General features: G+C 44.1%; 1 protein-coding gene across 1 annotated transcript in view; it reads left to right on the top strand.

The window, feature by feature from the left end:
• Positions 1-4942: 4942 nt before the first annotated feature.
• The window catches only part of LOC113405309 (probable ATP-dependent RNA helicase DDX58), a 33935-nt gene continuing 25967 nt past the window's right edge, over positions 4943-12910 (top strand). The window contains exons 1-3 of the mRNA XM_026646380.1: positions 4943-5123; positions 8071-8205; positions 11060-11238. Coding sequence (XP_026502165.1) covers positions 5018-5123; positions 8071-8205; positions 11060-11238 — 420 coding nt within the window. The 5' untranslated portion in view covers positions 4943-5017. The remainder of the gene's footprint in view (positions 5124-8070; positions 8206-11059; positions 11239-12910) is intronic.

Raw genomic sequence — 12910 nt, 5'->3', positions numbered from 1 at the left:
ATTACTTGACTGTGTTTTCATGCTGGTGATGGTCAAATGCACAGATAATTGCAGCATGTATGCAACTGACATTTGCATAATAATAAAATCTTGAAATTTTATGACTTTCAAAAATATATACTAAATATACAAGTCAGAATGCATCAATTCTCCCCATGTATAAATCTGTATGGTATAAATCTGCTCCTTGAACATCTGTCAGATACTTCTTTGTATAATGTGTGAGAAAATGTAAGTGCACTGATATGACACACAGGAACACAACACCGACTGACATACAAGCAGAAGGACATAAATAGACAAGACAGAGGTGCTATAGTTGTTACCTAAACACAAAATCTTACACTAAGTGAAGAACCTTCACAGGCTACGGCAAATTTTTATGCTCATACTCACAGAGTAAAACATACTCTTCAGTCTAGATTTGTTTTCATTTCAGGTCAAGGAAAAACATCAAAGAAAGGGCTTAAGCACTTAGAAAGAGGCACTAACCGCTTCCTCCAAGGTACTGAGCACCTGAACTCCCACTGAACTAGTGGGTGCTCAGCACTTCTCAAATTTGGGCCCAAAGACTGAACAAATAGAAATTTTCCATGACAGAGAAAACACAGTGACTGTAACATGCTGCATCTTAAGGACAAGATGGCAGCTGCATTAGGCAGGGAGAAAATCTACTTTTAAAAGTATAGTATTTAGAAAACAGCCTTTAATTTACATTGCTATGTGTAGAAAGAATAGTTAGACATAATAGGCAAGATTCTGCCACCCCTACTCACACTGCGTAATACCTCACTCACTCTACTAACACTGATTTCAATGGGGGTTGCTTGTGGGGTATTGTACTAGTCAACATAAGGGTGGCAGAATCTGGCCCAACATGAGAACAATGGGCCAGATCCTCAGCTCATGGAATGCAGCATGGCACCATTGGCTGGCCCAGTATCATTAGAAGAAAACAGATAACCCAGAGTAGAAGTCAGGTACAGTGATTGGTGTAAGAGGGTGACAGCCAGAGCCTGACAATAAAACTCATATATATATATGGAGAGAGAGAGAGAGCAACACTCAGAGATCATCCAGAGCTCTGAGATAATAATAGAGAGCCCCTGACTAAGCCAGCCCTGATTACAGAATAGGCCCCACCTGAGAGAAAGTAGGTGATTGATTCCAAGTTTAATTACTGAGTGGGCCCAGCTGAGGCAGGGCTGGAGGAAAGAAAATGCAGGGACTCAAAAGGTGCCTGCAGGGTCTTGAGTGAGCAAGGAGGCCTCCAGGGAACAGATTAGGAGACCTGGAAGGGAAGTAAAGAGGTGAGGAAGGAACTAGCATACTGAAAACTGCAATATGGGTAGAGGATTTGATGTAACTGTGCAGTACAGGGCCCTGGGCTGTAACCCAGAATTGAGGTTGGGACTGGATTTCCCTACCAGCCCCAAGGAAGTGGTGTACAAGGGTAGCTGAGCCCAGTGAGGGGGCTGTAGGTTGAACGTGACCTCGCTGAAGAAGAGCTGAGGAGAGGGTGGAAGCTTTTTATTTCTGTTAGATAGTTTTGAACTTTAGTTTGGATGGCTGACCCTGGAAGGAACAGGCTAAAGACTGTGCCCTGGCTGGAGGGATGCGTTATCTGAAAGAAACCACCAGGGCCGGCTCCAGGGTTTTGGCCGCCCCAAGCAGCCAAACAAACAAACAAAAAGCTGCGATCTGCGGCGGCAATTCGGCGGGAGGTCCTTCGCGCCAAGCAGGAGTGAGGGACCGTCCGCCGAATTGCCACCGAACAGCTGGATGTGCTGCCCCTCTCCAAAGTGGCCGCCCCAAGCACCTGCTTAGTAAGCTGGTGCCTGGAGCCGGCCCTGGAAACCATCACAGCCCCAGAGTGACTGTTGACAAGGGCTGCTACCCCACAAGGACACTGTGATGCCATGCCTGGTCATGAGGAAGTGCATAGTGGTGAGTAAACCCTGTTACAATGCTTTTTCTTGCATTACTTTAACTGCAGCATGTCTGAAACAACTATATTTTTGTAGTTTTCCTTGTCCACTCTCTTTTCCTACACCTCATGGCAAGCCCTGTATCTCAGCCCTAGTCTACATCCAGCTCCTACTTCCTTCCAAGGCAGTCTCAGTGCTGATAGCCCCTTTGGCAAACAGTAAATGACTTACTGTCCTTGGCCACTTTTCTATTGCGTGAGTACATGTCCTGCCAGACCCCTATCTGCAGAAGGGAATCTTTCAGCAGCAGATTAACATGAAGTGATTTACTTTGTCCATATTGGATACAAGGTTAAGGGACTGGGGGGGAATCACTCCAGGTTGCACTTGCTTTTGAAATCTTTACTTCCATATCCCATAAGTCCTTTGGAAGAAATTTCATACAAAATGAAATCAAAGATTGCCTACTTGAAACTTCTTTTTTGGCTGGGATAAGTATTGCTGGTAAGTCATATAAATAATTGTGCTGCTAAGATTTGAATTTACTTAGCTCCTGGCCTAGCCCAAATTTGGTTGTGTTTTTATTTTTTTATTCTACATAGATTGTACTGCCTTGGAACGATAAATAAACTCCAAACTAGAAAAGGCAGATTTCATGCATTAAGAGCTGGCTTCCTCTCTTCTTTACTTTCACTGAGCAGCGCTTTTATTCCATGAGTCATCCCCCTGATTTCAGTGAGAAACTTTACTCATAAGATACTAAACATGTGTGCTGTAGCAGCATTGATCCCTTGTTGCCACACTTTCAAGAGCTCAGTTCCCATTTGGGTGCTTTAGTGAAGTGGCCAGACTTTCAAAAGTGCTCCACACCTGCCTGCTCCCACCATTCTAGCCTTTTGAAAACTGATCCTAAATGTTTGTCAGGGCCCTAATTATGTTCTTCAGAGGCAGGCAGACAATGTGGGATCTTTTATGGTAGAGTAGTTCTGAGACATTGTAGCTCAGGATAATAGAACAGACTTGATGCTGCAATTCAGCTAATTAAAATGCTTGTAGTCCCTTGCTGAACTACATTTCCCAGGATTATTTCAACCTAAGATCAGAACTCTTCCTCTTCCCAGGTATAAATGCCAAGCCCTGGAAAGTCTTGCTAGAGGGTCTTAAACAGCATAGTGTAGAGACCATCCAACCAGGTACGCATGTATGTCTAACTGACTCAGTTTCATTACCGCTCTGAAACCTGTGTAGTTTAAATTTTCCTGTAATTATATGCTTTCTTAAATACTCCTTTTTCACCAACTCACTACCTGTCTGAGCTCATGACTTGCATGGTTCAGGATTGCTTGTATGTTTGTCATACTCAATATGTTGGATGCAAAAAAGAAGTACGGGGGTGGGGTGAAGCAGAACATATCCATGCAGACATCAGTTCATTTGTATACATGCATGTGCGTATTCCATACACACACAGGAACCTGAGATCACCTGACTCATTTGCTCACTTGCATAGCAAGCCGTGATTCCCCAAATGAGAAAATAAACCCAAATAAAGGATCACATCCCCCTCAGTCTAATTCACAAAATAGAAGCACTAGGTAATTGTGCAGCTGGTGCCATGTCCAACTGCTGCGAAGTATGTATCTACCCTCGCCATGAGTAAAACAACCATCACCATATACTTTATATAGGTGGCTAACACTATTATTAAAAAAAAAAAAATTGTTTATTGTTGTATAGAAAATGAGCCCTATGGGGTGTATTTATGGAACAGGATGCATTTTGAAGTTTACTCCATTGTCCTCTTTTTGGGGGCAGGCCTTCAAGGATGTTCCAGCATTTTATTTTGTAAAATATATGGGCTCTTCCTGATCTCCAGCAGAGGGATGCTCCATAGATCTCTTAGGGCCAAACTTCGGCATTTGCACAAAGTCTTAAGCAAATCCGGAAACTACATGTAACTGACCAATTTGCTATGCACATAAATCTGCCTACAAACATTGAGGAAGCCTTTAAGGAGGTCTGTTAAACATTTGGTCCTGAGAGTCATACAAGAAAGGTAGAAATGTAAAAGTTGTTGCACTTATTTGTATCAAATTGCTTCTCTATTGTCCACATCCAGCATATGTATGTGTGTCTTGATGATGACAGTTAAGGGACTGGGTAAATCTGCTTTAAATTGCAAAATCTGTTGGAAAGAGGGATGATGTCCCTAGCCTATTTGCCCGAAGGTGGGAATGGGCGATGGGGTGGATCACGTGATGATTACCTGTTCTCTTCATTCCCTCTGAAGCACCTGGCATTGGCCACTGTTGGAAGACAGGGTACTAGGCTACATGGACCTTTGGTCTGACCCAGTACGGCCATTCTTATGTTGAATAAATTTCAAAAAAAGTCCTGCTCGTTCAGGGTCCTGTCACTAACAGACGCTTTAGAGGCACACTTTGCAGTAGGCAGATGTGGGATAATCTGCCCCCACGAGCTCTGATCCTAATCTCTAATGGTTTGGGATTTGGTTTAAATCCCAAAGCATGAGATTTAATATCCCTCCCAAAACTTGTTCCCGTTAGTTATAAGAGCGCTGGATATTCTTGTCACTCGCGTGTGGCAGAGTATATGCGCCCCCTTTTGGAAGGGCAGGAACTTGTGGAAAGCAGGATCACATGCTGTGCCTTGCTGCGTCTACTGCTGTCATTCATTGCTGGTTATCCCGGCAGCCTGATTGGCGGCATCTCTGCACCTCCCCTCTGCGTGCCTTCTGCCTGGGCTTTTGGTCTAAGTTTCACTTTCCTTTCTGCTGCTCTGCTTGGTTGCGTGGGAGTTTTCCTCTTCCCTCTGAGTCAGCCGATTTTCAGTGGCGAGCTGTGTGAGCTTGCGCCGAGGTTGTCCCCCTCCTCTTTGAAGGGTCAGGGGGAATTTGCCTTCCCTGATTTCAGCCTGCAGCCCAGAGCCGGGGGCACCACCACCCACTGGTTGCAGCGACCGGGTGCTTTGCACCGAAGGGATTTTCTCTCCTTTGCAAGCGTGAAGCCAGGGCAAAGGAAAGCTGGGAACTAGTTCTGCAGGGGCTGCGCCAGTAAACTGGAGCCCAGATGACCGCGGAGCAGAAAGAGAGCCTGCGCTGCTACAGGCAGTACATTGAGAAGACACTGAATCCTGCCTATGTGCTGGGCAACATGAAGGACTGGCTCTCTGATGGTGAGATACTGGCTGTGGGCAGGGCTTGCTGTGGGTGGGTGCTCTGGGCAGTCCTTGGCCACGACACCCCTGGCCCTCCACCCCTGCCCCTCTCATGAATGCTTCTCTCCTGGAGAGCAAGTGGTTGGTGACAGTTCCCCACTTAGTGGGGATTTCTGTTCTCTTCTCCCCTCTCACCACTTTCGTTTGTTTGCCCCTCTTTGCTCATTCTGTTGTCTCCTCTTTAATTATGTCCCATCTAATGAAGATCTTTCTATTGAGTGTTGGCTTTGTTTAAAAAAACAAAATAGTTTTTCAGCCAAGTACAGCGAGAGTTGATGGTGTCCCTTTAACCTGTAAAGGCAATTTAACCTCAGCTGTACCCTGCAACTCTACACCGCTCCTAAACCTCTTGAATTACAAAATAGCTGTAGTTTTCCTCACTTAGTTCCCACTATTGAAGTCATTGGGAGCTTTGCCACTGACCTGAATGGACACAGGGTCAAGTCTTTTATTCTTTCTGTGCCGTATTGTCCATAGGTCTAGGGTTCAAATGGGAGAAAGGGAGCCGGAGATGGCGAGAATACCATTTCCCTTGTTAAACTGATGGTAGCTTAATACACCTAGCGAGAGGACTGAAGGGAAGAGGCAATTTTCATTTTGAAATTTTTGGGCCTTGTATCTGACCTACTCTGTGCTGAGTCTTTATATTTAGTTGCTGGGTGCTCTGTCTATACCTGGCACTGTGTATCTGGGGAAATGAACATTTATTGCTTCCTGATGTACAAGTTTGAAGTGCCACTTCCTGCTCTTGGGTGGGGACCACCTTAATGTTCTGTGTTTCTATAGCACCTTGCACAATGGGTCCATTACCAGTGCTCTAGCGTGCTGCGCAGTACAAACAGAGAACGATGCTGGAACATCCATGTATTAAGGGCTGCTGTCGCTTTTTGCTGCTGCACATAGACTTTGGCAGATGACGGCAGCAAATGGGTTAACGTGGAACCCAGCTTTGGGGTTAACAGAAAAGTATCAGTCTAATGCCCCAAAATATGGTAAGTGCCTTACAAAGCATATGAAATGCAAGGCTTGTGATTTTTCAAAGCCAGTTAGCAGATTTAGCCACACAGCTCAGTGACAGAGAGACTCTTTGGCAAAGGGTCCCCTGTTCTTTGCAAACAACTCTCACCTCAGAGCTGACAAACTCATTACACCAAATGCATGTATTTACCCATAAAGAGTAACAAGTAAGGTATCTACAGAAAGCTCTTAACTTGCAAAATACATGGTCTTTATGTATATATGGGTTGTATTTAAGAAATAATGTATTTATATTGAATGTATGCTTTATGGACATGGAGTAAAAATTAGTCACCGGGGATAATGTGTGTCGGTGGTGGCCCATTCAGGCAAGAGGGGAAGTGTCACCCTACACTGTTTAGCTAGTGAGGCAATGCAAGGCTCAGTTGTTTAGCCTTCTGCAATACTAAGGCCTGGTCTACACTAAAAAATTAGATTGGCATAACTATGTCATTCAGGACTGTGAAAAGTCCACACCCCTGAGCGGCGTAGTTAAGTCGACCTAAATCCCTGTCTAGACAACTTTAGGTCAGTGGAACAATTCCGTTGACTTAGCTATGGCCTTTCAGGGAAGTGGATTACCTTTGTTGATGGGAGAACCCCATCCCATTGGCATAGGTAGCGTCTACACTGAAGGGCTACAGCAGTGCACCCTCAGTGTTTGAAGTCTAGACAAGTCCGAAGACTTTGAATGGGGAAGCTATCAGAGGCAAATGCAAACAATTGAAACCAGTTAAAGGGAATTTAACAACAAGACGGGTTCACTCTGTCTATGAAAAGAAAGATAAAGATGTTGTTATACTGATAACACAGAGGAGGGAGAAGCACTCTGCATCCATTCACTGAGGAAAAACCTTTGTGGAGCGCAGCGGTGCTTTTATGAACGTTTGGTTCTTGTTTTTTGAGAAACCAGCCCGTTTTGCAACAGACTGAACTTTGGAGGGTTATGGGGGGGGGGGAGAGACTTCCTTTATTAGATAGGAAAGGTACTCTTGATAGCTACACTCAGGTTCGCATTTTATTATTTTGTTTTCTATTATAACCATTTGTTACCATCACACTCAGTTCTAGTGAAATCTTTACTCGTTCTTAAATAAATCTACTTTTGTTTTATTATAAGTGTTCACAAGTGCTGTGTGGTTTGCAGGAGCAGCAGTTTGAGGTAAAACTGGTAAATTGGGGTACAGTGTACATTTGAGGGCAGAGGATCTGGGATATCTGGGAATAGCCAGCTGGATATCACATGGAAATGATTCAAAGGGCCTCGGATTGGGTTGCATCTATTGTTAACCTGCAAGCTGAAGTTAGGGTTGGCATAGCCTAGAGGAGAGGGCTTGGGTGGCTGAAAGGCTGGTGGTACCATGGAGCTGACACCCAGCTACCCCAAGACAGACTCCCTCTTGCTGGAGGCAGGGGTTAGGGTGACCAGATGTCCCAATTTTTATAGGGACAGTTCTGATTATTGGGTCTTTTTCTTGTATAGGCTCCTATTATCCCCCCACCCCCATCCCGATGTTTCACATTTGCTGTCTGGTCACCCTAGCAGGGGGTAACATAGTGTCTCTCTCAGGCTTGGATTCCCCAAGAACTGTTAGACTCGCAGTAATTTCAGTGAGACTTGTGTGACCAAATCCCTTTGGCAGCTTTCTCAGTTTCAACCAAGAACTTGCAGTCTGAATTTGGGTTTAATTTGTGCATCTCCAGAGATTGTTTCCCACTCATCAGGTGTATATGCTTCCTCTCCTTGCCTCGGGGAAGTGCAGTATAAAGCAGATACCCATCATGGAAATATTTCAGCACCTGCAGCACTCTGCACCAGGTGCTGTCCCCCTGCTGTCCGCACACCAGATCTACAATTTTGACTTATTCATATCTGATTTCACGCTAGGTGCCAGAGAGAGAATTCAGACTGAGGAACAGAAGGAAGGGCTGACTGCTGCTGCGACTCTCTTTGTTGACTCTATACTGCAGCTCGAATCAGAAGGATGGTTTCGGGGATTCCTAGATGCACTGAATGAAGCAGGTTTGTTTTGGTTGGTAAAGCTGACCGTTTTCATTTTCCCTGCCTTTTCATGTCGTGTGTGAATTTATTGCTTGTGAAAGGTGCTGGATTGACCACCCTGGAACGTGAACACCTTTTAGTTCCATAGGTCAAGTCGTAGCAGTACAAGCTTCTCCACCAATCCATCTCGTAGCTCGATGGGCCAGCTAGAAGGTTGAGAGCAGAGGTTAAATTGGGCTGTCCCATGGCAGCTTGGTGAGATAGGACATGTGTGTGTGCATACACCTGCACCAGTCTGTGTCCCAGAATCTCAGCGTTTGTTAACTCAAAAAAGCGAGCCAACAAAAAAACAAATATTAAGTCTCTAGCCCTTGGGTTGCAAAGAAAACCTGCAAAATGTGAACCATGTAACTGATGCAGTGAGGTCTGCAGACAGCCTGAGACAGTAACTCCGAGAGGTATGAACTGCACCAGTTCCTCGAAAGCCTAATTATGACAATATAAAAGTCTCTATTGTTAACTTTCTGTGCTGATCAAAGCAAGAAGTTGTATTATGAGGATCTGGGCAATCTACTTTTTTAGTGGCATCTTGTTTTGGTTGGCAGAAGCTGCTTTTTTTTATTATAAAACTTAAGAGAATAGCTATAAAAGAATGTGATTTTCATATCCCAGACTGCTTGCAAATATTGGCAGTAGGAAAAATCTTTTTACTTGGGAGTTGAGGAAATTTGATCCATGATTCAATGAGACTTAATAAATGGGGAACTCCAACATCATTAGTCATTTTTCAGAGTAAAGACCACACTCTAATGGTCACGCACAAAAGAAATATATAGCAGTTTCCTTTCTCCCTTTGATGGATTTACCTATAAAGAGTAATATTGTTTAAACAAATCTAAAATGACAATTTAAATGTAACTCTTCTTTTAATTTATCAGCATTGTATTTTATTTCCATAGCACTGAAGTGTATAGAATGCTATATAATGGATGAGTTTGTGCCAAATAAGTAACAGGTCCCTGCCTTGAAGAACTTATTTTCAAATGGTCTCTAAATGCTCTGATATAAGCACCAGCTGGTGTGCGTGTGTGTGTGTGTGTGTGTGTGTGTGTGTGTGTGTGTGTGTGGTTTAGTGCAGCTTTCCCCGAAGCATCTGAGAGATTGCGATAATATAAGTATAGTTCCTTCAGGGTCTGCCAGCTTTCTTCCACACTAATGGATTTTAACTCTTCCTCTCATTGGCACCCTGACTTACTAGGCTTCTTAACTTCTGAAAACTTACTTTCATGAAAACTATTGTTGCATTCTTTGAACTCATTTTTTATTATGCAATAGTGCAGTTCCTGGTCAATTGCTCCAAGCTTCCTTCTTCCTCATACTTTTTATAAATTTCTTATCAGTAAGAAGTAGATCCAGGGTAGCTTCTCTTTGGGCTACAATCTCTAATTTCTGAATCATAAAGCTGTGTTCCATATAATTTAGGAACATTTTTGTCTACTTGGTTGTATCTGTTACCCAGCTGATATGAGGGTAGTTAACCCCCAGCCCCAATGAGTGCTTTCAGATAGTCTATATTGCAGGATAAACATTGGCCCATGAGTTAGTTCTCTCTGTTCCAGTGTTGGTCTGTAAAACATATTGTTGGTCTCGAGTCTCAGACTAAAAATTTAGCATCTCCTCCCTGCTCAGTGGAGGGCTGAGCTAGATGACCGTTTAGGTTAAACCATACTGTGATACCAACATTTCATTCTGGTCCATCAGGAAAAAATAAGGAGTTGTAGTGTAAACAGGTAAGCAGAACCCTATTTTCTCCTCCCACTTTTGTGTGCCTGCCTGAAGCAGATTTTTTTGGGAAAGTTTGTTATTCTCAGAAACGGCTAAACTGTTTTGAGATTAGGAAACCATTAATTGTTTTGTCCTTTATTTTTTTTTATAACCTTTTAATTGAGAAGCTCTAGCTCCCCCATGCTTTGCAACAGGGACTTGACGTCTGGTGTCAGCAATGGACCTTTTGCTGTTCCCAGGAAAAGCCTCCCAAATTTGGACAAGTTTATAAGACTTTGAAAAATCTGTTTGCACATGCCCAGTAGAGAGGCTTGTTAGAGTTTGGCAGTCCAATTCTCTGAACATTCAGTCTGCACTGAGCATGTTCTATTCTCTCTCCGCTCCTGTGTGCTGACTGGACTGTGCATAGTCCCTCCCCACAGAGCAACTGAGCATGCTTGTTCCCAGAGGTACATGGACTGAAGACTTTCCCCATGACTGCTCTTCCTTGCCACCAGGATCAGTTGTGGCACTGGGTACCAGAACTAAGAGCAGGGATCCTCTCTCCTGTGCCCTGAGGGAGAAGAGGAAGCAGCTTGATATGAATGCAGAGGAGTGAGGAATGTATGGGGAGAGAGAAGAGATGCAGGGAGGAAGGGCAGAAGATGGGGAAGAGGATAGAAACAGGGAGGAGAGAGGGGCCGTAGCAGAAGCTGGATGGGAGAGGGGCATGAGCCAGGGGTGAGGAACGATAGGAGCTGTGGAGATGGCAGAGCATTCTGAGCAAGGTCCAGGTCCTGTGAGAAAAATAAGACTGCATCATAATGCATACGTACAAGGGGGTTGAGTTAAGGTTGCACAGGCAGTATTAATTTTGGCATTTCCTAACTTTTCTTGCTTGACTTTGCAGTCTTAAAACTTTAATATAGGGTGCCTTTCCTGGGTTGTGTGTGTGGGTTGTTGTTGTTAAATGTAAAGGTAACCCAACCCTCTTTTCAAAATGTAGTTGTAGTTCACCCAAGAGCTCTTAGCCAGTAATGGGTCAAAATATCTGTTTTAATTAAAAACGGTGTTTGCTGGTGTAATTCGCCCCACCCCTTTTGTTTTCAAGGTTACACTGGTCTGAGGGAAGCAATTGAAAACTGGGATTTCCAAAAACTTGAAAGCCTGGAGGTGCATCGACAGTTGCTGAAACGTATAGAAGCTACGATGAGAGACATTGATGCAGAACAGATAATTCCTTACATAAACACTTGTCTCATAGACCGAGAATGCGAAGAGATTCGGCAGGTATTATTTCAAAATCAAAATTGCAACTTGATTTGCAGAGTTTACAGCTCTATGATAATTGTGTAGCCCTGACTGCAGCTTCAGGTATGTCAGTATAATATAGAAACTAGGGATGTCAAACAATTAAAAAAATTAAACGCGAGATTAAAAAAAATCATGATTAATTGCAGTTTTAATTGCACTCTCTTAATAATAGAATAACTTTTATAAATATTTTTGGATGTTTTCTACATTTTCAAGTACATTCAATTACAACACAGAATGCAAAGTGTACAGTGCTCACTTTATATAATTTTTTATTACAAATGTTTGCACTGTAAAGAGACCCAAAGAAATAGTATTTTTCAGTTCACCTAATACAATACTGTAGTGCAATCTCTTTATTGCGAAAGTGCAACTTACAAATGTAGAATGTTTTATTTTTGAGTGCAGTTATATTAAAAAACAATGTAAAACTTTGGAGCCTACAAATCCACTCAGCCCTACTTCTTCAGCCAATTGCTAAGACAAAAAAGCTTGTTTATGGGAGATAATACTGCCCACTTCTTATTTACATCACCTGAACATGGGAACAGGTGTTCTCATGGCACTGCCTGTACATATTGGGGTGGACACCCGCTCCTGCCCTGAAGGGCTTGAAATCAGCCCTGAGAGAGGGCTGCAGGGGTAAAAGCAGCCCTGGAGAGGGCTGCAGCTCTAAAAGCTGGGTTGATTGGGGAAGCAGCCGCAGCTGGGCCACACCCCAATCAGGCCACAGCTGGCCTATATAAAAAGGCTGAGCCAGAGGCCAAACAATCTCTCTCTAGCTGTAGAGGGAGAAGGGTCTGGCTGCAGGGAGATAGACAGGGTACCTGAGTGGAGCAGGGCTGGGGAAAGGCAGAGGAGCTGGGGAGCTCCAGCCTGGAAAGCCCCAGGCTGCGGCCTAGCAGAAGGCCAAGAGGTACTGGGGGTTGCAGAGGGCAGCCCAAGGGAAGGCCAAGGCAGCAGGTCCAAACCCAACCTGGCCTGTGATGAGTGGCTTATACTGCAGTCTGCCCCAGGGAGCGGGGGCTAGTTGGTGATTGGCAGTGGCCTTATTCTGAGGCGAGGTGGGGATAGTGGGTGAGGGTTCCCTGGGGAGGGGAGACCCAAAGAGTGTGTGGGTACTGCCAGGGGGCAGCAGCCAGAGAAAGGGGCACCGGGGTCCAGGGAGGGACACAGGGGGCCAGAGGACAGGCGGATCACCGGCCTGCAGAGGGTGCTCCAAGGCTGTGAGAGCTAATTCCTGGAGATGACCAGCAGGAGGCACCGCAGGGGTGAGTCTGCGCCAGTCTACACTGCCATAGCTGGCATTGCAAGGTATTTAAGTGCCAGATATGCTAAACATTTGTATGCCTTATCCTGCTTCGACCACCATTCCACTGTACACTTTGTATTGTGTTGTAATTGAAATCAATATATTTGAAAATGTAGAAAAACATTCAAAAATACCTATAACAAATTTAAATTGGTATTCTGTTTAAGTGTGATTAAAACAGCAATTAATCACAGTAAATTTTTTTAAGTGAGTTAATTTGTTTTGAGTTAATTGCTTTAGTTAACTGCAATTAATTGACAGCCCAGATAGAAACCACATGTTCCTGTGTCTCTTTCCTTCTGCTTAGAAAAATAGGCAGCGATGTGTCCATAGACA

The sequence above is a fragment of the Terrapene carolina genome, unplaced genomic scaffold, assembly GCF_002925995.2.
Source record: "Terrapene carolina triunguis isolate 2854851 unplaced genomic scaffold, T_m_triunguis-2.0 Scaffold35022, whole genome shotgun sequence".
Classification (NCBI taxonomy): domain Eukaryota; kingdom Metazoa; phylum Chordata; order Testudines; family Emydidae; genus Terrapene; species Terrapene triunguis.
The sequence above is the reverse complement of the archived record's forward strand: the minus strand, read 5'-3'. Positions and strand labels throughout refer to the sequence as shown.